The sequence below is a fragment of the Cyanistes caeruleus genome, chromosome 4 (assembly GCF_971803275.1).
Source record: "Cyanistes caeruleus chromosome 4, bCyaCae1.hap1.1, whole genome shotgun sequence".
NCBI classification, from domain to species: Eukaryota; Metazoa; Chordata; class Aves; order Passeriformes; family Paridae; genus Cyanistes; species Cyanistes caeruleus.
Window position 1 is genome coordinate 30,827,471 of NC_141704.1, and position 25,400 is coordinate 30,852,870.

General features: G+C 49.2%; 2 protein-coding genes and 1 long non-coding RNA gene across 22 annotated transcripts in view; 2 read left to right on the top strand and 1 right to left on the bottom strand.

Annotated features, from left to right (window-relative positions):
- The window catches only part of HMGXB4 (HMG-box containing 4), a 14,565-nt gene extending 11,861 nt beyond the window's left edge, over positions 1-2,704 (top strand). For all 5 annotated transcript variants that reach the window (XM_086887303.1, XM_086887305.1, XM_086887306.1 and 2 more), the window contains one exon: positions 401-2,704. In XM_086887303.1, the coding sequence (XP_086743429.1) occupies positions 401-445 (45 nt within the window). In that variant the 3' untranslated portion in view covers positions 446-2,704. The remainder of the gene's footprint in view (positions 1-400) is intronic.
- Positions 2,508-3,659, bottom strand: LOC147653527 (uncharacterized). The gene is made up of 2 exons (XR_015286379.1): positions 3,267-3,659; positions 2,508-3,149 (listed from the first exon to the last, which is right to left on the bottom strand). It is a non-coding gene; the product is annotated as an uncharacterized LOC147653527 (long non-coding RNA).
- Positions 3,653-24,507, top strand: TOM1 (target of myb1 membrane trafficking protein). 16 transcript variants are annotated; one of them, XM_086887307.1, is made up of 18 exons: positions 4,060-4,257; positions 4,651-4,900; positions 5,226-5,304; positions 10,986-11,070; positions 12,804-12,882; positions 13,048-13,197; positions 13,309-13,443; positions 13,685-13,831; positions 14,809-14,925; positions 15,376-15,509; positions 16,165-16,198; positions 16,694-16,802; positions 17,788-17,908; positions 20,300-20,375; positions 22,528-22,587; positions 22,948-22,984; positions 23,092-23,167; positions 23,507-24,507. In XM_086887307.1, exons 2-18 carry the CDS (start codon positions 4,835-4,837, stop codon positions 23,565-23,567), a joined length of 1,566 nt encoding a protein of 521 aa, XP_086743433.1. In that variant the 5' UTR covers positions 4,060-4,257; positions 4,651-4,834; the 3' UTR covers positions 23,568-24,507. The 16 variants fall into 16 exon arrangements, with proteins under 16 accessions (XP_086743437.1, XP_086743435.1, XP_086743434.1 ...); XM_086887320.1 differs by having other exon boundaries at positions 4,161-4,257; positions 4,852-4,900; XM_086887316.1 differs by having other exon boundaries at positions 4,196-4,257; positions 4,678-4,900.
- The last annotated feature ends 893 nt before the right edge of the window (positions 24,508-25,400 follow it).

The window sequence follows — 25,400 nt, forward strand, 5'->3', positions numbered from 1 at the left end:
CAGTAGGTGGCATTGCTAAGTTCTAGAATCACAACTGATGCAGGTCAGCTCCTCCGTCTCTCAGTTAGAGGTGTTGTTTCTAAGGCCTCCTTCAGCTGTCCAGCCAGGGGCTTGAGCTTACTGAAACACTGCATCTGAAAAACATACAGCTGGGTCTTTTTTTCTGACGTGCATGAGAAGGGTTCCTACTCTTAGAACTCTGTTGCGTTTTCCAAGAAAAAGTGAAGGGCGCTTCTTTTTGCCAACATGCTATTAAAGGTGATCAGTAGGCAGATTTGCTTGTCTTATCCTATCATAACTTGTAACACAAGTGACTGTGCTTAGAACCCTAACCTGATCCATTTTTTAAGGATTTTGAGTTGTTTCCTGACACTAAAAACCACTGAATTTCCTTTCCCAGTCAAACACACTAGACAACATTGCCTACATCATGCCTGGACTTTGATGGGAAAGGATCCTGGGATGTACTCAACCTCTGTGTAACTGACTTGTGTACATGCACTACACCGACGCTCCCAAAGGGCTCCGTGTGGAGGCTTTTAAAGTTTTGTATATGTATAGTATATACATAGGATTGTAACTATTTGATTTCTATTTTATGAAAAGTTGTGAAGTTAAGCTGAGAAAACCCTTTTGTGTTGGTGGGTGAAATGTCCTCCAATCTGAAAGTATTTTGTATGAAGAATTCAGAAAGCTTTTGAGATATTCGCCTTAAATTAAGATTTAGTGGGGGAAGCAGAGAGTGGACTTCTTGATATAAAGAAGAAAGCTGTCACCATGAGAGGGGTCATTGGAACAGGTGGCCCAGAGGGGTTCTTGAGTCTCTTTCCTTGATGATATTCAAAAACTGAATGAGCAGCCTGCTGTAGTTGGACTTGTTTTAAGCGGAGAGATGGACTGATGATCTCCTGATATCCCTGCCTAAACTAAAGTAGTCTATGGGCAGGTAGAGATGATAATATATTTTGGACCAAGGAATAGAACTGAATTCTTCACCAGCCCTATTTGTAACTTTATTTCTGTTTAAAACCCACTTCTTGAGCGGAAAGCTGGATAGGTTTTTGCCTCTTTCTTTTGGTCACTTTCTCCAGCCCCTACTCCTCAGTCAGTAATAACTGAAAGTTGTCGGTGTCGGCTGGCTGGTCTGGTAGCTGGCATTTGAAGTGAAGATGACAAGAAATTATTTTTTTTTCTGTGGACTCCAAATCATCATTAGCACAATGTATCAGCCCATTATGTTGGCTTGAGAGAATGAACCTCCTGCTGATTCTTCCACGGCATGGTCAGTCTGCTTTGATGGAAAGGAGTAGAGAAGCAGATGGGACAAACTTGGATTTTTTTCTGCCTGTCTTGCACCTGTTTTGTTAAATGGCTCATCCCCCATCCCTCTCACCAGCACTGTTGCAGGAGCTGTGGTGCTGCTGCAAGGCAGTAGCCAGTGGCCAGTTTGAAGCAGTTACAGCCACGTAAGGCACACATGGGTTGATTGGGGCAGTTTCCCTTCCTTCCAGCCACATACTTGGAGTTTGGTTTTCTGCTCCTCTGGAAGAGGAGCTGCAGGAGAACACTTGATTCCTGTTTAGGCTTTTGTCTGTGTGTATGTATGTGTATGTGGTGTTCATATCACATGTATTTAACTTTTACCAATATCTGTAACAGATTTTAATTTATCCTGTATATTTCTCTGTGTGTGTGTGTGTATATATTTATATATATATACATAATTTAAAAGCAAAAATTCCTCCCTCAGCCAACAGTGTGTGAAAAATGTGAATCAAGTTTGCCTCACCTCATTTCCTGCAGGAATCAACTCTATGTATAGTAGTAAGCATGGGCATTGTGTAAGGAAACACCGGGAAGATTCTAAATGTTTGTAGAAACAGGCTATCTTGTGAAGGTAGGCAGAACAACTGAAATATCTTTTGACTCAGGCCTTATCAGCTCTGTAACAGAAAAGTTTTAAAATTACAGAAGAGGCATTTTTTACTTCCAAGTAAGTCTAGTTTCTGGTTTTTAGGACAGTTGAAAGTAACCTGTCCCTCACTGTGGCTGAGCCACAAATCAGAATTAAATCCTGGGGTGTGGAGGAGGGTTTTTCTCCCCATGCCTCTTTGCCACGTATTCCACAGATGTGCCTGTACAAGGTAGTCTGTCTCCTACGGATCTTTTCTCAGTGCAGTGAGGGGTTTTCTCAGCAGGGGAGGTGCAGAAGGTTCTCAGACCACCAGGCCAGAACACATGTTTTAACAGCTTAGGACAAATCTCAGTGAGCCTGGAAATAGGACGGGCCCAGGAGAGAGGCAGTCCAGTCGTGCTTCATGTCCTGGCCCATATTAAAGCATCTGCTGTTGTGAGCAGCACAAAATAACCGGCTCTTTCCAGCCCTTTACAGTTGAGAGCATTGTGGTGAAGGGGTAGATCTGCTTCTGAAGAAACAGAAGGGGATCAGCTTTAGCTTTGTCCTCTGTACAACAGAAAACTCTTGAGGAGTGAAAAACACGCACGACCCTGGTGTATTGTATTTTTATTAAAATTTGTACACTTTGTATAATCTGTATCTTGTGGTATTTGGTACTATAGGGAAACTTTGTCAAGACTTAGCAGTTTTTATATTTTTGTTATTTCTTTGCTGTTTGGTCCAGATTACATTACAATTCTACACAGACTTTTTTGTACTGTACTTACAATATAATTTTTTTTTTAACTTCTGGAGTATTGTCGTTCATTTCTGGCATGTGCTGTTTTCTGCAGCTGTTGTTACTGCTTGTATTGAGAGTTTCTCAGCAAAACACATCCAATCTTAAACCTGCTTAACTCACTCCCTTAGCAGGCAAGATGTACTGTTTCCAGCAGCACCAGACACCCAAAGTATCGCTCAGGTTCCTGACTGCTTGGGAACCCCCAGAAGGGAGATGTGGCATGGAGCACTGCTGCCTCACCTCAGTTTGGGTTCATGGCGTTCAGGTGACACCGATACACAGGACTCGAGTGTGTTATTCAGGATGTCAGGCGTGGCAGTGTTAGAGCAGGTTTTGTGCCGGTTATTAACACGTCCCCATTTTCCAGGTATGGGTGTTGGTTGATTGCAGCCTCAGCTTGGGCAGGGCAGTTGCTTAGGCCAGGAACACGTCCCAGAACGTGCCAACCACCTTGTGGAGAGACATAAGATGGTTTGGGTTGGAAGGCACCTTAAGGATCATTCCCAACACCCCTACCACAGACAGGGGACATCTCTACAAAAAAATTTGCTCAAAGCCCCATCCAACCTGGCCTGGAACACTTCCAGGGATGGGGCACCCACAATTCCCTGTCCCGGTGCCTCACTACCCTCGCAGTAAAGAATTTCTTCCTAACTCCTACGAGTACGCTCCCACACCGGGCTGTGCAAAACTAAAAGCCCATCGCCACGGGCTTTCCAGGGTCTGGGCACCGCTCAGGCTCGCGAGTATTCTGCACGAGCTCGGCGTGGTTGCGGAAAGCGGCGGAGGCTCTCGGCGCCGGGAGCCCCTCGGTTCCTGCGGCCGGGGGCTAAGGGGGCCAGCAGGGCCAGGGACCCGTCGGCTCGCACACCGCCCTGCGTCGGCAGCCGCCGCCCCTCCGCGGCCGCTCCGCGCCTCACTCAGCCCCATGGCACGGCGGGGCCGGTCCGGGCGGCGAACGGTGGCGTCACAGCGGGGCCCGGCGGGGCCCGCCCCGGCCGGCGCGCGGGTCACGTGAGCGGCGGCGGCGGCGGCGTCAGCTGATCGCGGCGCGGCGGCGGCGGCGATGGACTTTCTGCTGGGGAACCCCTTCAGCTCCCCCGTGGGGCAGCGCATCGGTGAGAGAGCCGCACCCGCGCCCCCCGAACCTCCCCGCGCCCCCGGTCGCCCGTCCGGCCCTGCGCCCCCGGGGGCGTCCGCCGGACCCTTCCTCGGGGAAACGCCGGGCCCCGCCTCCGCGGCGGGACCGGCAGCGCGCTGACCAATCAGAGAATAGTTCTGCTCTGACTGACGGGCGCCTTTGGCCAATAGCGGGCCCGCAGCCCGAGGCGGCTCCGTCGGGGGCCCCGCCAGCCAATCCGGGTGCGAGGGGGTCTCGGGGTGGCGAGGTGAAGTTTGCTCACTTAAAGGGGCCGCGGGCCGGTGGTCCGCGCCACGCCCCCCGGCACCGCCGAGTCCCGTGATTGGCTTGGGGCCATTCCCGCCCGCGCCTCTTCGGGGCTGCGTGACCCGCGGTGGCGCGAGGGGCGGCCGCGAGACAGCGGGGCTGAGGGACAGGGTCAGCGAGGGATGTGGGGACAGCGGGGCTGAGAGACAGGGTCAGCGAGGGATGTGGGGACAGCGGGGCTGAGGGACAGGGTCAGCGAGGGATGTGGGGGCTGCGGGGCTGAGGGACAGGGTCAGCGAGGGATGTGGGGGCTGCGGGGATGTGGGGACAGCAGCCTTAGGCTGGGCTGGCCCTGGGGCACACAGCTCACCCAGTCGGACCCATGTCCCCTACCCGAAGGAGTCAGGCGCTGGGCAGCTGGGAGTGTTTGCCCGCCCTGAGCCTCCCTGCACTGGGCTGTGGGACAAGCGGTGCCTGGCAGTGCTGCGCCCTGGCTCCTGCTGGCTCACAGCATGGAGCAGCAGCTCCGGCAGTGAACACAGCACCCACCCTGTCACCTGGCAGGCCCAGGGACACTGTGGTGTCCTGCAGTGCCTGTGCCCAGGGCAGCTTGTGGAACGTGGGAGAAGGATGTGGCCTGAGAAAGTCGTGCAGAGATGCCGCAGTTAGAGAGAAGAAGACTGTCAACAGCTGCACTGGAGTCAGGACAGGGTTCTTAAAATGCTTAGGATGAAGACTCTCTGTTCCCATGTTGTTTTGTCTAAGGGCCTTGAAGTTGTGCTTGAAGGTTGATTCCCATTTAAACTCTCTGCTTGTAAGTTTATTCACTTGCTCATTCTTGCTGTTCGTTGCTTGTCAGACTTTGCTCTTTGCTGTGAACATCCAGTCCCATATTAAATCTTTCTGGTGTCCTTACATGGGTGAATAGGAGGCTCTGCCTGAGGTGAGAAGAGAGCAAGGAGCTGCTCTAAGTAATGCTTTTATTATAATGATTTTAGGGGCTACCTTAACACTGTCCCAAAGTGTGTCAGGGGCATTGTGATGTGCCACTCTGGTGTTGGGACAGATAGGTGAGAAGCATTACAGTTAGGTGGTGGAAGAATCATCATAGAAGACTTTCTGTTACCAAAATTCTCCAGATGATCTTCAGCATACCCCCAGAGGAACATCACATGTTTCATCCTGCCCTTTCCCGAATGAATGCTCTTTGTTCCCTCGGTGAGTGTATCAGATGTGTCCTTGTGTTTGGGTGGAGGCAATCTGAAGGTTGCCTTACAGATCTTCTGGTCAGTTTAGTAACCAGGTTGTAAGTGGCTTATACCTCTAGGCTTTGTTTCAATTAAATAAGCAACAAAGCAACAGGAAAGAAGAGGAAAAAATAAAAGGTATTTCAAAAGTGTTGTCAGAGAGGAACTGAGAAGCAGAGGTGTGATACTAGGGAGATCTTACTGACTGGGGTTCACTGGGGTTATGGGAGTACAGCATATGGGAAAGGAACTCTGTGGACAACTTGAAAGGGCTGGTGATTGAAAATATGAATATTTTCTCCTTTTGTACATTGCTTATCAACATCCTGGGAACATGGATATAATGCTATCTTCCCTACTTAATTTGGGACGCAAACACAACTTCCCCAAACTCGTTTGGTAGGTCTGTGGCAGCTGCATGTCCAACCTGTGAGCCTGATCACCAAACCTGCACAGTGCTGCTGCCCTGGGCTGTCTACAGAAAGATAATGGTGTGTCCTTGTAAATTATTTGGGCAAAGTCACGTATGCTTGATATAGCTTATGAAGTCTAAAATAGCTTTAGATGAAGACTAAGGAATAAAAAAAAAAATCCTCTGTGGCACACCGCAGCAATGTTCTCAAATTCCTTCATTAATGTTAATCTAGTAAGACCCATTTCTTTCACTGACTAGGAAAGCAATGCTCAAATAATCTCAGTGATCTGTGACAGAATGAGTCACTTGCAGAGGAGTAGGTCTTCTAGTTTCTTACTCACAGTTCTGAGATTTAGTCACAAAAGTTGTCTCTGTCCTGGTTTTGTGCCATGATGTCTCTTCCCAAATAAGAGGAATACAGACTTGCTTGTTTGGATTTTTTTTTTTTTTAATTTATTTCTGGGTTTTTTTAAACACCAGTGGGAAAATTTCCAAAGACTGATAAAGCATCATAGTTCAGATTACCCCCTCAGAAGGGAAATCCACTATGCCTCCATCTAGAAGAAGCTTTTTTCAAAATGGAAAATCTAATTTCAAGGAGGTGAATTCTCTCTGAGTGAGAGAATGGAGAAGAAACCACCAATGCTCTCTCCTCACCCTAGAAGTCTAAAATAACTAGTAATTATAGCAATACCAAAAGGGACAGAGGCAGGTTATTTCAGTGAGTGAGGGCAGGCAAGGGATAGAAGTAACGGTGTAGCGCAGAGATGACACAGATTTTTTTATGGATGGGAGTTATTTCAAGCATGTGGACCAGGAAAAGTTGAGACTGTAAAGACAGAGCAAGTAAGAAAGGCTCCTGGGTGAGGAAGAGAGGCAGATGCAAAACAATATGCCAGAAAAATCCCCACAACCTTTTGGATCCCACCTTGTAGGTGTTCCTGCACCCGTCTGTGGATCCCTGCAAGGTTGTGCTTCTCAAAAAGGCATTGCCTTGTCTTCTGTGCCTGCTCTGTCTGGAGGAAAAGCAGCAGAGGCAGCGGTTGAAGTCACTTGATCCCTGAGAATTTGAGCTGATTCACAGGAAAGGAGCAGGAGTTCAGAGACACAAATACCCACACCACTATGTCAGTGCAGTCTGTGTCCATCACCATCCTTGAATTAGGTTTGAAGTCGTATCTCTGGTCTCTCTAGAATGCACGCTGTCCTCAGGCTTCTGGCGAAGGACACAGCTAAATGGTAAAGTCCTGACAGAGCTGGTGCTGAAGTTCCCTCAAAGGGAGTAAAAGCATGAGGCTTGTACAGGATGCTGATTTGGGCCTGTGAGTTTGTGAACTGAAGGGAAGCTGGGAGAAGGGACATCTTGCATTGCTTTCTGCTGAACTTAAGCTGTCTCATGCAATGAACCGCTTGTGCCCTCAAACGCCTGTTGACATGGGTGAGAAGGTGCTTGATGCTTTGCTGAGGAACTTAGAGCCAGCAAGAAGCACTGCAGGGAGCACTGTTTGAAGGCTTCACTTGGAGGAGGGGAGAGCATACCACTGGCAAAGGATTTCTGAGCAGCATCTGGCTGGTTATGGGTGCTTCAGATCTGGAATGGGAAGCAAAGGCGACAGGAGCCTGCACAGTACCTTCTGTCCCTGGCTCCTGTACTCCCACAAACTACTGACTGCAGTGCTGGTGTGCTGCTGCAGGAACAGCTAAGTGGGATCCCCAACCCCACAGTGTGCTCTCTCCTGCCACCAGGGGCAATAACCTTGAAAAGAAGCAAAGTTTGAAATGTACTCATAGCACAAAGCAATGTACAGCTCCTTTGTGCCAGTTATGCCAAGTGTTTGGAGTTCTTTGTTATCTGTTGGTTCCAAATAACTTTTATCACCTAGCTGCAGTCAGCAGGAGCACATCCAGTGCCATGCAGGAAAAGAGCTGATGCTCTGGTTCAACCCATACCACAGTCCTGCGTGGTTCTGGGTCAATCTGAGCAATTTGTGAGGCAGCAGACTGGAATCAGACAAACCCCAGTGCTGTCACACCCGGGGAGCCAGACTGGCTGCCAGAACAATGTGGCTTTGGAGCAGCCCCATGAAGGGCCTCCTGTATATTCAGCAGCCAGTTGGTTTGGGGCTTGGAGGGGGATGCCATTCACAGACTTGCAATAACCTCTGCCAGGGGAATTCTCTGCTGCAGGTCAGGCTCAGCTGGTAACACACAGAAGTTGGTGCTGCCTGATGAGTCCCACCAAGCAGAATGCTGGGCGTGTGGCAGTGCCCTGCCTCCCGTGCTCGCTCTTTTTAGGGACTTGTCGCTGTCCCCAGCCATCCTGGGCTCAGATTTCGTGCGGAGCAGACAGCTCATGTGCTAATTACAGCTCATGAAATGGGGCCAGCCACCCTGATCTTTCATGTGACTAATTAGGCTTTGTTTCCTTCCCTTCTGCAGGCTTTACAAAAGAGCAAAGTTCAGGATTTTGGAGAAAACTCCATATCTTACTAGGCTGGGACAGTCTCTTACAGCTTGGAAGAGAGCAAGGAGGATTAGAAGGGCATTAGCTCCAGCTTTCCCAATGCCAGCTAGGCCAGGCCTTAATTTGTACTGGGTAAATTCAAGCATTTTGTCCTTGGAATTGCCTCAGGGTCACATTCCTGTTTCCCATATGCTCTAATACTGCTCTTCCAGCTTTGCATTTTGTGTTGTGTTTATGGCACTTTTGTTGCTTTCCTGAAGCTCTCCCTTGATGAGTGTATGAACTGGGGTGACAGTAGCAGGATGATCACCGTATTGTGGGGTAACAGGGGCAGGTAACAGGTGTGTCATTTCTTAGGAAGCCCAGTTTTCCCCTAGGTGGCCAGCCAGGTGAAGGAGCACACATGGTTTATTTACATTCCTTTCTGAAAAGCAAACCTGCTGCTCGACCTTGGCAAGATTGGTGCATTTGGAGGGAAAGGGTGGTGGTGAGCGGGTTACAGCGTGCCACCTAACATTGAAGAGCGAGGAAAGGGTGTTTGCAGATTCAGTTCATGTTTGTGTACAATGAGAAGGAAGGCTGGGGAGATTTGAACAGCAAGGATTGATGGTTAAATGAAGATTTTATTTTGTCCTTTGTTTCTTCTGAAGCTCAGAGCTTCCAAGCAGGCTCAGCCCTGTTCCTAAGTTGTGGGTTTTTCCTTCTGTGTGCAGTGAGAAAGAGTGGATGTAGACCTTTTCAGCAGAGCAACCCCTGTGTAGTGGATTTCTGTGATTCATTGGCAGTTCCAGCAGTGCAGGGAAAGTTCTGGCTTGTTCAAACCATGATGTGTCATGAGCAGGGTATCCTGGAGGAGAGCACAAGTGAGGGGGGTTTTGTGACCATGTGAGCCAAACCCACCAGACTGACCTGAGTCCCAACCTGCCTGCCCACCTGCAAGGCTGGTGACCCAGGGCAGGAGGAAACCTGGAGCTCTGACATTGTGAGTCCTGATTCCAAAGGAGCCCCAATGGAAAACATTTTCCCTCATGTGTTACCACAGGTTCCCCCATTGACTGGTACATGCCCTGGTGCATGCCTATTGCCCTGAATGTGTTCTCCACCACATCTCTCAGTGCAGTCCTTCCTCCTGTGCCTCGCTGAGAAAGCTTGGATCTGCCAGAGATCAGAATCCCTATGTAAAGTTAATACTCAAAGTGACAAAAGATTACCTGAATCAAGGAGCCTTAAGGTTATTCCAATAATAGCCAGACCTTTAAAAAGGTGGAAGAGCATCAAGAACATTCTGCCACTCTCCTTCCCTCTCTGCCCTCTTCCATGTGGCTGTGGCCACAATGTCATCAGCATAATCACTGTGTAATCAATGCATTCCGTAGCCAACAGAAAAGGTGGTGGCTGAATTGTGATAAGATCCAGATAGCTTCACACTGTGGTGTGCAGTCTATGGAAGGGACACGTTTCTAAGAGGCTGCATTGCACAGTGGTGTGAGCAGCTCTGTGCCTGACCCTTAACAGGACATGATGGATGTGCTCACCCAGGCAGGAATTAAAAAGTCGTCTTCTTCCTGCGTTATGGCCTTATCCCATTACCATCTGAACGGGAATTTAATTTCATTCCCACACAGGGTTCATTAGCTGCTGGGTCAAAAGTAGAAAAAGGCAGCTCTGTAGAGGAAGGACCTCTCAAAAGGGGTAGAGGACCCACAGCAGCAAGGGACAGCCCCAGATTTTGCAGGGACAGCAGTTCTGAAAATGCAGGCACTTCTCTAAGCACCTTGCTGGTACTGAGATCTCCTGAAGAGCACCTGGTAGGTGCTAAACCGGTCTGGCCAGTTTTAATTCTCTTGCCCCAGTGCTAAGTGTTTTGTAGGATGAGAGAGCTGGAAAGGATGGTTCTTGTCCTCTGATTGCCTTTTGCTGCGTCTCTGTGTTTCCCTGTGGTCTGGGGAGTGCCTGGGTCCTGCTCACCCCACTGGCAGTTCTTTCCCTAGCTACTGGTGGTGTCCCTGAAGGCATCAGTCAATGGCATGGCTAGCACAGAGACATGGATGATTACAGGGTGGAGACACTGGTGCTCCCAGTAATAGCTGCTCATTTCCCAAATCTCTGCCTTGAATAAATAACATCAAAGCTGACTGAGGAATTCCTAATTAAAAGGGACACAGTCAAAGCTGGAACAATATTGCTTCAACTTCAGCCTGCGGTTTGCTTCTGCCCACACTCCCTAGAGGCCAGAAGTTCAGGGGAGAGGTGTAAATGTTAAACAAGAGAAACTCTGCTTTGGCTTTCTATGTTTGCTTGTTTGTTTTTATAGAGCTGGTGTACAAAAAAAAGGGAGGTTGATTCTTTTATCTCCTTGTGATACAGACTAAGAATTGGAGCTATTGGCATTAGATCCGTATCAGTGTGAGCAGGCTGAACTCACGATTTTTCACCTTGCAGTAACAAAGCAAACAAGCCCCCTTTTCTCCATCTGTGGAACTGAAGCCATGCTGAGCCCCTTTTCTTTGTGTGCAGGATACCAGAGGTGTTTGTGTGTCAGTGGTCCTTGGTGGCATGGGCAGAGCTGGGCACTCACCACCCCAGCAGTGTGCTCTGCCCTGGTGACACCTAGTGGGGAACACCTGGTGACCCGGCATTTGCATATGGATTTGTTTCCTTGCATGTTGTAGTGGCAGTCAGGGAGAAGCAGGCTGGGGTCTGTGGTCTTGTGAGAGCTTAACTGAAAAGCGCCAGGGCTGCTCTTAACCTTGTCTTGGTTTCTGTTTTCCAGAAAGAGCTACCGATGGGTCCCTGCGGAGTGAGGACTGGGCTCTCAACATGGAGATCTGTGACATCATTAATGAGACTGAAGAAGGGTAAGAAAGCTGACAAGGGCCCATATCCAGCAGCAGGTCCCTGCATTCCTGTAATACCACATCCCTAGGCTGCAATGGTAGTTTGCAATGATGGAGGTAATTAGCTAGGCTTCCCAGCAATCCCTGAGACAAGGCTCTGCTAGGAGACCTAGAGACATAGCAAAGCTGTCAGAGCATTTATTAGATGCTTCTGTATTATCTTGGTGAGCACTAGGAGCCATTCAAATGGGCCTTCAGGGTCCCCAGACAACCTTCTGTTCAAGCCAGGCTGCCTCCCATCTCCAGAAGGCATATTTGCATTTCTTCCACTTTGATTTATTCCCCCTTCATACCCTTCTCTTTCTCTCCTCTGGGAATGTAAAAATCTAAGGGCTGGTGACTGAGAAGAGGGGAAAATCTCAGGCTGATATTCAGTCCTCTCACTGTGCCAGTCTTTCTTGAGTTTCTTCTCAGGTATTTTCATGTACAGTCACTGAAACACACACAAAGTGAGTGGGGGAGATCTTGTCTCCCTCTCCCTGCAGGATGATGTTCATCAATCTGCCAGACTTGGTAATTCAGGAGCTGGGGATTTGCCAGTGAATTCAAGGGAGAATGCTCCTTCTCACAGTGGAGATGTCAAGAACAGCATTTAAAAAAGAAGGTGCTACAGGTTTCACTCCTGCTGTCCTACCCCACAGTGATGTTGACGGAGGATTAGCGAGCCCAGTTTTCATCTTCACAGTTGTATGGAAACAAAGTCAAACATCTCTACTTACAATCTGTCAGCACTCCTTCTCTGCTATCCCCACGGTGCAAATACACCTGTGTCTGTCCACAGTGCTCAGGCCTGAGCTGTGGCCACTTCTTTCAGATCGGAGCACCTGATAACACAGCTGGACAGGCTCTCCTGTTGCCCTGCTAGTGCCTATCCATTGGCACCTTGCTGCCCCACAGGCCAATACACTTCTGCCCTCCTCACTGCCTCAGTGTGTCCACCCCACTTTTCTCCTGCAGCTTCTCTTCCAGCTCAGCTTCTCTTCCTGTGCTCTGCAAGAACATGTTGGTTCATTTGTGCCCTCTTAAGACCACAGTGGTCTGAGACCATGGGGTTTCTCCCCTCTGAGAATGGTTAATGAGGCCCTGCGATGCTGTTGCTCTCCTACACACTTCCAATATACACAAGATTTTGCCCCTGTATCTCCCCTGCAGCTTTTGAGCCTCCTTCTCTCCATGGAAATGTTAAACGGCTCTCCTTTGAGTAACACAGGAATTGCCACAGCTTGATCTCTCCTTCCTGTTTCTAACCCACACCAAGCTCTTCTGTGATCTCCTCTTCAGTCTCTCTGCCATGGGATTTTGCTCTATCCCCCAGGAGTTTCTAGTATTGATTTTACTGTGTTCTCTGTTGTGTCCTGAACACCTTGAGCTGTTGCAGACATCAGCACAGAGGCCTCTAATTTCAGTAACAGCATTCAAGGACATGGTTTAATGGTGGACTTCACAGTGTTTGGTTTATGGTTGGACTCAATGACCTTAAAAGGTCTTTTCCAACCTAAATGGTTCTGTGATCAGCCAACCCCACTCCTCTTGCAGAAGCACAAGCAAAAGCTACTTTACCAGTCACTGCTTCAAGCCATCCTGAAAACATGGTGAGGAGGGACACTCGCTGAGTATGAGGCATCCAGAACCTGTGGCTCTTTTCCTTTGCCTCAACCTTCTGATGATCTTTCTTCATCTCATTTCTCCTTCAGGCCCAAAGATGCCTTCCGAGCCATTAAGAAGAGAATTGTAGGGAATAAGAACTTCCATGAAGTTATGCTGGCTTTGACGGTGAGTGGTCGGGTATCTTTCTCTGCTCTCTGATACCCTGCTGTAAAGCTAAGTGCTGAACACAAGTTCTAGTACACATGCTGAACAGACACATGTACCTAAAACCAACAAGGGTAACACATGAGGGCAGAGAAGGCTACAGCTAATGCTTTATTGCCTTTGAAGGTCCTGGAGACCTGCGTCAAGAACTGTGGCCACCGCTTCCACATCCTTGTGTCCAGCCAGGACTTTGTAGAAGGTGTCCTGGTGAGAACAATCCTGCCAAAGAACAATCCACCTGCCATAGTGCATGACAAGGTGCTGACCCTCATTCAGGTGAGCAAGAAGTGTGAGCATCTGCACCAGTCCGGAGAGTGTGTGTCTTTAGGTGGTTGTACAGAAGGCTGTTGTATTTGGTGATGAGCTGTACTGTTTTCTTCTCCCCAGTCCTGGGCAGACGCCTTCCGCAGCTCTCCGGACTTGACTGGTGTCGTTGCTGTATATGAAGACCTGAGACGGAAGGGTTTGGAGTTCCCCATGACTGATCTGGACATGCTGTCACCCATCCACACACCACAGAGGGTATGTGAGTATTGCTGAAGAGAAGAATGTTGGGCGGCTGCCATTCTGGAGCAGTGAGGGGATTTCAGGAACTCTGTCTTGAATTTAGAGGGCTTTTGGGTGGTGAGAAGCTCCAGGACAGCCAAGAGCTGTTGGAACCAGATGGGGAATTGACATCAATATTTCTCCTCTAGTTGCACTGCCCTGTCAAGTGTGTCTAACATCTCCTTCTCTCTGTCTCTCTCCCCACCTTTGTCTGTAGACTGTCTATAGCTCCAACTCTCAATCTGGGCAGAACTCACCTGCAGTCAACTCCCCTCAGCAGATGGAGTCCATCCTCCACCCTGTCACCCTGCCCCCTGGGAGAGGCACATCCAGTGACGCACCCATCACACCCACACCAGAGCAGGTGAGTTGGACACAAGTCCCAGGACGTTGCTGACTATTCCTGTGTTTGAGGCTATTTCACAATCATTGTTCTGGGACTGCAGTACTGCTCCCGCTCTGGCCTCTGTCTTCAAGGAGCTGTTCCTCTAAAGCACATTCCTTCCAGAGCTCCCCAGAACTCCATTGTGGTTACACTGATGAACTGGGATACCGCAACCCAAATGGACTGGTTATGTTTCCCTCAGACAGGGCTGCTTGCAGGTAGAGGGAAGTGGGGAGCTGAGACATAATGCCTCCTCATCATCTTTGTTTGTCTTGCCTCACTGCTTACCTTATATGAATCAACCTTGTGTGGCTATGTGGTTTCCAAAGGCTAGGGCTTCCTCAGTTGTTTCCCCATCCTCTTTTCTCCTTCCTCACCCTGATTTCATATGACACCATGTTCAGCACCAAATCCCCAGCTGCCGGTATTTTGCATTCCCTTACAGAACAGAGGGTAGAGGGTCTGTTCTAAAGAGGCTCATTAGCACCTTGTAAACCAGAGGACTAAAGCTTCAACTGCACACTTAGCTGAGGCTCTCCTGTAGAATGGGAATTATTTGTTTTCCCCTCTCTTACACCACTCTCAAAATTATACAATTTAAATGGCTACCACATGGGAGCTGTTAGCTGAGGAGAGATTTGAATCATACCAACAGCCTGTGCTGGCTATTAAAAATCAAGGCTAGACTAGTTGCCAAAGATCCCAGGTGAGGGCCTGGCATCTGCTACCAGCAAATGAATTTGATGGTAAGTAATGGAGAGGTTTCCTGCTGGGAGCTTCTGAGAGCTAAAATGAGTGGTAACAAATGAACTCCCTGGAGACTGTTCTCTCCAGCTCTGTGAACAGGCATGCACACACATGCATGCCATGTGGTGCCATTCCCTGCCATTCAGAGCTACCTCAGCCATGTCCCCAGCCTCCCCTGGCAGAGCTGTCACTTCACTTTGCTTTTGCAGATCGGGAAGCTGCGCAGTGAGCTGGAAGTGGTGAATGGGAACACAAAGGTTATGTCGGAGATGTTGACAGAGCTGGTGCCATCCCAGGCAGAGCCTTCTGACCTGGAGCTGCTGCAAGTAAGGAACACTGGGCAGGGTGGAGGGCTGGCACATGCAGCACAATTTACCAATGACCTGATGGACTGGGGCCCAATGCATGCCAGGTGTGGGGAATGACTGGACAGTTTAGTGTGGGGCTTGTCAGGGAGTGAAGGGATAAGGGAGACACGAGGAAAGTGGATTTTCAGTGGTGGATGGAAATCACATTACTGAGGCTAGAATTATCTCACAGGGGAACCTGCCGTCCCCAAGGACCTTTCTTTCTGGATTATGTGTTACACAAAAAACATACAATTATTCCATGTAAACCTCAGATTCAATTTATCTCTCACACCAATATTTGTTGCCCATCAACCGTCCCTGATAGATCCCAGTAGCCTCTGGGGTCTGTGTTCCAGTCAGACTTCCAAATTTGTGAGTGCTCAGCCATTGTGTGACTTCTGTGGTCACTTGCCCTGCTTTGAACAGGAGCTGAATCGGACATGCAGAGCCATGCAGCAGCGAGTCCTGGAGCTGATTCCCCGTGTCCTCCATGAGCAACTCACTGAGGAGCTGCTCATCATCAATGACAACCTCAATAACGTGTTTCTACGCCATGAAAGGTACCTCTCTCCTTCCTTCTCTTCCCTGCTCTCCCACAAAACTTTACAAGCCCTTGAAGACTGCCTATCCCACCCTTTTGATCTGCCCATGAGTATAATACTCAAGATGTATCGGTCTGTATCATCCATCTCTGAGAACAAAGCCTGTTCTCAGTTTTTGGTGACTAATTCCTGTCCTTTCAAAGCTGCTGTGTCAGTTCCTGATAGGGTATAAAGATGTCCCTGTGGCATAACCCAAAAGAAGGAGGCAAGTGCATAGAAAGAGCTGGTTTTCTAGCTCTGAGGCAGATGGCAACAGAAAGAAATCACCCAGGTGGGATCAGCATATCTTTTTTGTCCCCTTCCATTTCAACAAACACATCTCTTTGCTGGGATGAAGTCTGGGGAGTTCATCCTCAGATGAACTGTATGGAGAGCTGTTGGTTAGGAGTAACTCTGAAAGATCTTAAGAAACTTTCTTACACCACTTCTCAGGAGACATCAACTCTGTGGGTCTTTTTGGGGTATCTTGAGGGAAAATTGGGCCCTGAGCCATTGTTCCCCTTTCCTAGTGGGTAGGAAAGGGCAGTGTGTGCCAAATCTTATAAATCTCTTTTTGTTGCTGTGGGTGAATGAGCCCACACTACTGAAATTCGTCCTGTCATCTTTCTTACAGGTTTGAGCGACTTCGGACAGGACAGCCTGTTAAGGTAACTCAGAGCAACTGCCCCTCTGTGCAGCTTGGTTTGCATCCTGCAGGTCCAGCAGTGCCCTGCTGACTTGGAGGGAGGTTCAGTCTGCTTCACTTAGAAATGGTGGGCTTTGCTGTCCTAGTCAAGGTGCACCAGAGCACCTGGTGTGCAGGACACCCCATTTCCCACTGCTAACCTCTCCTGCCCTGCCCAAAGAGCAAGAGCAGAGCAGCAGCAGCAGTTATTGAATAGTGAGATTCCCACTGCCATATGAGCGTTCTCTGAGCACTACCCTGTCCTCTGAACCAGCATCTGCCCTACTTATTGACATCCAGCAGATCTGGGAGGCTGGCTGCCAAGGCATATGCTGCCCTGGGACACTATGGCCAACCAGTTCTCTGATCACTGTCCTTCTTCTTCAGAAGGTGCAGAGGGGCTTTCCTCTCCAGTATCAATGAGCTAGGATTGCAGGGTCAGAAACTCTCCACCAGCTTCTTTTTTCTTCTTCCAAAGGCACCAAATGAGGCAGAGAACAGCTTGATTGACCTGGGACCCAGTACTCCTTCAGCACTGAAACAGCCTGAAGTCACCAGCAACCTTTCCTCTCAGCTGGCTGGAATGAGTATGTTGCCATGTGATTTTCTCCTGAGTCTTTCTCCTGCACTGCTTTGAAAATCCTTTCCTGCCCTTGACTCATCTCCCAAAATTATTTAGTCAGATTCCTAGAGTAACGTAGAAAAATGCCATGTGTTTTCAACTAATAAACTCATGAAGAAACCTGTATATGCCCCAAGGCACTCAAGCATATGTCTTAGTATCCTCACCTCATGTTGTGCAGGACGTGGCCATTAGTTTGTGGCTAAGGACCTGGCCTTCCAGCCAGGATTGCTCCCTCTGCAATGCCTGGCAGCATTGCCTGCTTTTCTCTCTTGCTGTGTGGTGTCAGGCTGACCACTGAGGTCTGGGAGAAGCAGAGCATCTGAAGTTCTGCTGCAAAGGCAGCCATGAGCATCTTGGGTTCAGGATGCAGGATTTGACAGGTTGTTTACTCAAAAAGCCCAATGTGTCCTGGGAGTTCTTTGAGACATACCAACAGCCTACATAGCACTGCCTGGATACAGTTGCAGAAAATTGGCATCAGACTGTTTTTACAGACAAGCCAGCTGAGATATTTTTCAAATATCTGTTTTTTACCTCAGTGTTTTTTTCAGATGATGCCTGAGTCATGAAAATCCACTCATCTGTCTCAGAGGTGCTTGCCCAGAAGCACAGGTTACTTTCTTCCATAGGTTATGGAGTAATTCCCTCTGGAGTTGTCTAAGATGGTCAGGAATATCTGGCCTTCAGCATCAGTAAATTGATACTGCTGCTTCTGTCTGAAACTGAGCCAAAAATATCTACTGAGTGGGCAAAGAAACAGCTTCTGTTACTTCACCTACAACTGCACACATGCATAGACTGTGCTGCAGCTGAGGAGCAGGATGGAGGAGTGGGCATAGAGTAGTTTAGCCTGTTCTGATGACAGTTTTCCATCCAACACTCTCTAAGCCCACAGTTCTCCATTTGCTGTTCTGTGCTGCCTGCTCACCCTGCTCTCTCTTCCACAGACCTGGGCTCAAGCAGTGTAAGTGCAGGGCTGCAGTCCCTCGACACTTCTGGCAAGCTGGAAGAAGACTTTGACATGTTTGCCCTGACCCGTGGCAGCTCGCTGGCTGAGCAGCGCAGAGGGTGAGTGGAGCAGCTCGCTCTGTCCCATCCTGCCTCCTGGCAAGGGATGAGGGCTCAGGGAAAATGGGGCCATGCCCCAACTAGCAGCTCCTGGAGAAAGCTCCTGGGAGCAGCTCCTGGGAGACAGTAGGATGAAACAAAAATGCACTCTTCACACACACAGTGTTTGTAGGATGAGATCTATGATCCCAGTCCTTGTTCCTGCTGCCATCATCTCCCCTTCATGGCATCCTCCTGGGTATGGGGAGATGGAATTGGTCCCTGCATGTGAGCGTGGCAGTGCCGCATACTCTGGGAGATTCAGTGTCTGGGGATGAAGGTGTGAAGTGGGGCTGGCTCAGTTTTCTTGTCTGCCTCTGAACCCACATGCTGACTGGGGTGATACTGAATTTGGGAATCACTGATTACTGATTCAGCCTAACAGAATATTGAGCTGGAGTACAGGAAGAGTGCAGTCAGTTGTGGTTTGCAAGAGGGCACTCTTCTGTGCTTCAGCTTCCCTCTTGGCAAGTGGGACTGCTGTTTCCTCCTCCATGGTGTGTTTGAGACCTCCTGGTGTAAAGCCCTAATAGTTGAGTCTCCACAGTACTGGCTGAACTGGAGAAGTCTTCTCCACTGCAGAGTGGATTCCTGAATCCTTGTTCTGGAGGAGCTGACAAGAGCTGTGCTGACCAGATCCTCTGGGTTTAGAGACTGTGGCTGATCTCATGCTGCTCTGCCTGGCAAGGCCATTTGCTGCTCTTCATAGAGTATCAAGCAGTAGAGCCCATGGGTACATCATTGCCTCCAGCCCTCCAAGGCCTGTGCTCCTGCATTCCTGCAGCCACTGGAATATCTTGTCCTGCAGCTGGCCAGTAGCAAGTTAAGGTCTCTTAACAATGTCTCCTTCCATTCCTCTGCCTCAGACTGTTCTGGTAAATGTAGTGGGGAAACCCATGGCCTTCACGACTTCATATGTTTTCTCCCTGGGTTTCCCCACTGCTTTTACTGTGGGTTGTGCTGCCTGAGGACAGAGGCAGTCCAGCACAGAAACAGTTGTACCAACAGCACCCAATCTGAGGCTGAAATCGGAGCCACTGGTATGCACTCCGTGCTGGAGTTCTGGACAGAGGTGGAATTGTATCCTTTCTGCTGTAGCACAGTCCCTAACAGGCTGAGGCTTATGATCTCTGCACAAGTAACAAGACATCTTCTATTTATTCCTCACTGCCCTTCATCTGCCTGCACTTGCACTCCTGCCAGGTAACCTCTTGTGGCTCAGGCTTCACATTTCACTCACAAACCTCTGCTCTCAGTGTCTCCCTCCACTTCAAAAGACCCATTGCTCTACAGCTCCCGAACAGGACTGTGCTGGCAGATCCTCCAGGGTTTGTTCCTGGCCCCCCTCGCTTCATGTGTGTCTCGGTGAGGCAGTGCTTGAGGCACTTCAAGCCTTTCCTGCCATTCTTCCTCATCAGTGGCATGATAGCAGCGCTGTATTTCATCCTGGATGCCATTGTCCACAGTGGCCCCTTCACTGATGAACACTTCTTTGAGAAGTTTGAGCGGCGGTGGCCCAAGCCCCTGGCGCCCAACAAAAACAGCTCCACTTGAAGGTCTCCTGGATCTGTGGGAATGGGCCTGGGAGCAGCTGGAGAGGAAACTTGTGGAGAGTTCCTGTGAAAGGCTTCATTTTCCTAGCATGGAGAGTTTTCCCCACTCAGCATGGATCAAATGGTGACGTGTGGCATTGTCATGTGTGGTAGCAGTCTAGAGGGGACACAGGATTGGGATGAGGGAAATTATGGGTGACATAAAACTGTGTGTGGAAAGAGATTGCTGTAATGGTGCATTTGGAGACCTGGAAGCAACATTAGGCTCTTGTGATTATCCAGTCTTGCCTATGGCCAGCATAGGCCAGTGAGCCTCTGCCACCATCACTTGTCATGTGGTGTTAGTTAAAGAGATGTTTTTGAGCTGTTTGTGTCCATAAAGATATATATGTAGGGGCTTGTTCCTCAAATCCTCTCTAAAATATCTGTATTATTCTGATCGGTCTGTGTTAGTTTTCTCTCTTTATAGTCCACCCTAAAGAAGGTGAGTGTCATGGTTAATGCACCTAGCTCTGTAAGTCTGTGTCTTGGTTTCCAGATGAGTCCTTGTCAGCCTTCTGTCCCTGTACCAGGGATGTTGTATCCCACAATGATGTTCCAGTGAGCAGATTAGTCTGTTTTGTGGTGGGTTACACTTTTAATAAGGGCTTTGCACACCTTTCTAGAAGCTCTTGGGAGCAGAATGACAAGGATGAAAAGTTGTGCAGTCAGAAGAACCGAATGTATGTTTAGAAGATATATTCCCTACTCTTCACTCTCAGGCATCTCATCAGCCTGTTGTCTCTCTTTTTGCTTTCAGGGTAAAGTACGAAGACCCCCAAGCCACCAAAGGCCTTGCTGGTGCCCTGGATGCCCGGCAGCAGAACACGGGAGCGGTAAGTGGCCACAGCTTTTACTGCATCACCAGGAATGGGAGTAACCTCCTGCCTCACCAAGGCACTAAGGGTGCTGTCTGTTAGGAAAAAGTCAAGTGATGATAACTCCCAGTTTCCATCAACCTGCATTTCCTAGCTGGGCTGCATACCTCATTCCTTAAAGCCCTGAGGTAAGGAGCTGTGAAAAGTCTGGGGTTGCCTCAGGCAGTTGAAAGATGTCCCCACAGGGAAATTTCCACCTGGAAATGTATGTTTTATTCCTCTTCAGCAAATTTCCAAGTCCAGTCGCCTTCTCTCTGCAATCAGAGAAGTAGGCCACCATTATTAGTATATTCTTTCTCTCACCTGAAACCCACTGCCTCCCCTCTCCCTCACACTGCAATGCAGACTCTCTGTCATCCAGGGGGAGTCTGGTGCCTCTGGTGATGGAGCCCAGCTGACAAAGTGGATGATGCGTCAAGGAATGGTGAGATCTGAGGTTGTGGAGCACCAGCAGGGAAGAAGGAAGCTGGGACTGCTGAAACAGAAGTGTCACTGGCACAGCACATGAGGATGCACAGCAGACATCAGCAGATACTGCTAACTGAAATAGAGCAACCCTGGGCTGGGCCAGTAGTGGAGACCAGGTTTGGGAAGGAAGCAGGCAGTGTGCCAGTTCTTCCTCAAGTAAACCTATGTGTAAAAAAATCCTAGGAGCTCTGAAGCCAAAAGAGATGTGCCCCTCTGAGCTAGAGGATGGCCTGTTTTGGGGTGCATGTCTGAGGCAGAACCAATAGCTGGTGGCATCATGAGGGCAGCTGCTACCATTCATTCTCCTTGCAGTCTCTCCTCCTTAGCATGAGGTGCCTTATTTGAAGGGAAACACATTCCAACTTTAACTCTCTTGAAGGCCTCCTCCTGTAGCCAGTGGTTGAGCTTTCAGGCAGTTGAATTTGGTCTTTTGGCAGTAGGAATTCCTGTAATTACATTCCCTCAGGCACACAGAGGCTTTGACAGCTCGTGGGTCTGAAGCTTGTTAGCCTTGTCTTCCTGTAAGGGGCACAGCTCAGGCAGATGTCTGCTCTAAGTTTCCCCACATGCTGTACAGTTGACTTGAATGCACTTCTACCCCAAGAGATCCTCTCTGGGTAGGCAAAGCTAGTTTGCTTTGAAACTTCCCTAATCTCACACATCCTCTTCCGTTCCCATTTATCCATCTGCCAGCTGTGATAACTATCTGCGCTTGCTCCCTGGTTTGAGGAAATCTGCCTGTCTTTGGTACGGAGGTGTTACTCTTTTTCTTGGTCTTGGTGTCTTCCTGAGGGCAAGGGAGCTATATATATTAGAAAACTAATAAATAAGTTCCTACAAATACTCTCTCATTCTTTTGCTTGGGGAGCCTCTAGCAAGGGCTGCTTCTTGCTCAGCTTTGTTCGGAAGCTCTTGACTCAAGAAAAGGATCTGAGGTTTTGAATTAAGCTTTGTTTTTTTCAAAGTTACCTCTGTCCACTAGGAATATGTCTCTTTGCTGTTTAAATAGACCAGAGCCATGATTTTTTCTGAGCTAGCCTCATCCCTACTGGAAGTAAAATTTAATTGTTGATTACTTTCTCTTTGATGGGTCTGTTTCAGTAGTTTGGTGAGATATCAAATCCTGCTGTGCTCCATGATCATACCAGGGAATCAGTTCTTGGCAGGTGTCTTTCCCCCTTACTGTGCTGTCAGACCTGGCACCTCCAATATCTTCAGCATTGCAGACTTTGACATCAGACTGTCACTGGTTTGTAGAGGGAAAAAGTGCAGAGAAATGCACATCTCTTGTTCTCTGGCTGCCTACACAAGCAGCCAACCTCCACCGAGTGCGTCTTCACCAAAAAGTAAATTCTGTTCCAGTCGTTATACCCAAAGCCAACCACCAAGCCACAGATGCTTTTAATGGCATGAATCCTGGAAACTGTGTCTGGGCATGGATGGAACAGAGGATGCTGGTGAGCAATAGCACTGGTAGCTGGGAGAGCTTTGCAGTGGCAGTGGCTGGATTTGGAGGGGCCTGAGCTGACTGAACAGTGGAGCAAGAGGCTGAGCTTCTGGTTTGGGCTTTCTTCTTACATAGTGGACTTACTGGAACATCCTCTATTTTCTTGGCCTCATCACCCTTTTTTTTCGGTTCCAGGTACCAGTTCCTCAAGCCAATTTCATGGAAGACATAGAAAAGTGGCTCTCCACTGATGTGGTAAGTGAGGGGCTGCCTTCTTGGAACCAGCAGTCCAGCCAGACTTGTCTGTGGGGCTGGACTTCAGGCAGTGTATAACTACTGTACAACTAATAGTGCTGGCATCGCTGAATGTGTGGCACAGGCTGCTGGGAGGGACCAGAGAAGGAAAGCCAGGGACACAAGCTTTGGGATACCACAACAGTATCATCAGCCTTCTGGGAGCCATAGCTAATGAACTGAGGCTCAGGGCCCCTCTAACATGTCTGTACTGTAGAAGTGGGGGGAACATTATCCTGTCTCTCTGTGTACAAAGAATCACATCTCTGAGATGCCTTTACCCACCTTCCTTCTCACCATGCCCTTCTCTTTCTTTGCTAGGGAGAATCAGAGGATCCAAAAGGTGTTACCAGTGAAGGTAAGACATGCCACAGCCAACCCTTTTCTTTAACTCTTCCTGGCAGCACTTTGGCTCTTCCACAAATCTTCCTCTTCGGTAATGCTCTGCTCTTCTCTTGCCCTCAGAGTTTGACAAATTTCTGGAAGAACGAGCGAAAGTTGCGGACCGCCTCCCCACTTTGTCCAGCTCCTCAGCAGGGAGGTCTGTGTCCCCTCCTGCTGCCAGCCATCATCAGAAGCAAGCAAAGGAAGATGATGCTATGTTTGCCTTGTGAATGCTATGGACCGGTGTGCTGTGGAGCAAGAGGCTGTGTGTGCTGTTTTGCTTGCCTCCAGCCAGGGGCCAGCAGAGGAAGGACTCTGTCCCCTTCCTCCATTCTCTTCCTGTTTTACCTTTGAGTTGTTTTTATTTTTAAGTTGCTTTCAGACTTCAGATAATCTTTGTTGTGTTTAGGGATATCATACAATAGACTTGTAAAGGGGGGTTTCAAAGCTGCTAGAGAATGTGGGAGTTCAGTGGGCTTTTCTTTTTCTGGTACAGTGTGGGCAAAGCAGAAGAAGCTCCGGAAGAAGCTCCCCAATCCTACTCTCCAGTGAGGTAGTTAGAGATCTTGCCCAAGAAACAAGAGAGGCTGCAGTCTGCTGCTGAAATCATTCCTGCCTGCCTCTTTCCTCACCCCTCCCCTAGAATGTATCTCCAGCCCTCTGCCTGCCAGTGTTAGACTGGAAAGCACGGGGATGTGAAGCATTACTGGTGGCCGAGGAGGAACACTAATGGTAGAGGGACCCTGTTACTCTAATCTCTCTCGCACAAGTGCTTGTGGTATGCAACACCTTCCCACTCACAACCCCTTCTCTTCCTCGCCTCCCTTTCCCCATCAGTTTATCCAGAATCCTACCCACAGCCCAGATGCTTCCATTGCATGACAGCCAGTCATCCAAGCCCTCGGACTTGGACAGGACTGCAAGCGGTACCCCAGGCTCAAGGGGTTGTCTCCCAGTGGGTAGGATGTGCCTTCAGCAAACTATTTGCAGTTAATTTAATTCTCCATTATCATACTTTCCTCCCAATGTGCTCTTACCTCCCTCTCTCACTTCCACTGATGCCTTCCACCACATCGTGCCGTGGTGTGGGGAGTCTCTGTGAGCCAGGCCAATGCTACAGCCTCCCTCAGGATGGCTGCGTGTGCCGGGCTCACAGAGCTGCGTCCCCCTAAAGCAGGAGGCCCTTCCATCGCCACTGTTACACCCATGGGAACGTGCTGTTGCTGCAGAAGCTCTTTCAGCTGGTGAACACAGAGGGGAAGTGAGACATCAGTCATCTCATGCCAGTGCAACAGCCCTGCAGCAGCCAGAAGTTCCTCTGCACACTGGGAGAAAAACCCTTCAGAGCAAACCGCACACACTGCCCACTTGTAAATGAAAGCCAAGGAGGAGGGTGCCAAGCTCAGGGCTCCTGCTCGTGGGATTTCTTGATGAGCGTGGGAGAGTTGTCTTTTTTTACTGCACATTAAAGGAGCAAAGACTTGAGCCTCCCTTGAAGAGATGGTGTGTGCTGTCTGTGCTGGTGTGGGAGGGGAGGATGCTGTGGGGAGAAGAGGGATGAAACCATGCAGCCACATTTGCTCTCCATGAAAAGGCGAGGGCACTGGTACTGAGAGGAGAACAGCATGGGGGCTGAGGGTGCTGGGAGCCAAGGCAGGTGCTCCCTGCTTTTCACTACAGTCTTGTGGGGAGGTGATTACAGGCCATCTCAAAATAGCAAGAGGATGAGCTACCTCCTCTCCTTTCCCTCTCTGCATTGTGACCAGATCTCAAGACCCACCTCGCAGCCCATAAGCCACTTAAAAAGACATGCAAGAAATACAGTTTCTACTAAAGGGGCCACTGGTATCCATAGGACATCCTCAGTTGTCCCTATACCAGCTCTCCAGTGCCTAGCTGAGTGGGAGCTGTGGGAAGGATTCTTAAAAGGAGGTTGAGTGGATTTGAAAATGTCATCTGAAGAGACAAAAGGGCCAAGTGGCTGAGCTTCCCCTGCTGGGGCACGTGCAAGGGAGGAAGCGAGAGCAGGATCATGATGGAACACAGGCTGGTTTTGTAACTCTGGGGCCAGAAAGGCATCCAGAACAAGCAAGGCCAAGCCCTCTGGCCAGTGCCTGGCCTCAGGCTGCCTGGTTCAGCTGGGAAGGAAGAGTTTCTGGTGCCCCATCAGCGTTTATGAAGGGTACCAGCCTGCTCACGCTGCCGATGGTTTAACACTGGTTCATGCCTCATCTAGCACTTAAAGTTCTCAGTGCCTCCAGCTGCCTTGGAGCACTGCCTGCAAATTCCCCTAAAGAAGAATCTAAGACATCCCTGAATGAATATCCTGAGTATGGGGAGTTCAAACTCCTCTTTACTGCATCTGGGATGCCCTGAGCCCACCTCAGGAT

Excerpts from the sequence above, each read along its gene's own strand:
- TOM1 (XM_086887322.1), top strand. The coding sequence starts at position 5,226 with ATGATCTTCAGCATACCCCCAGAGGAACATCACATGTTTCATCCTGCC. Across the intron at positions 15,510-16,164 it reads GTGTTTCTACGCCATGAAAG|GTTTGAGCGACTTCGGACAG; the intron begins GTACCTCTCTCC and ends TCTTTCTTACAG. Across the intron at positions 16,199-16,693 it reads GGACAGGACAGCCTGTTAAG|GCACCAAATGAGGCAGAGAA; the intron begins GTAACTCAGAGC and ends CTTCTTCCAAAG.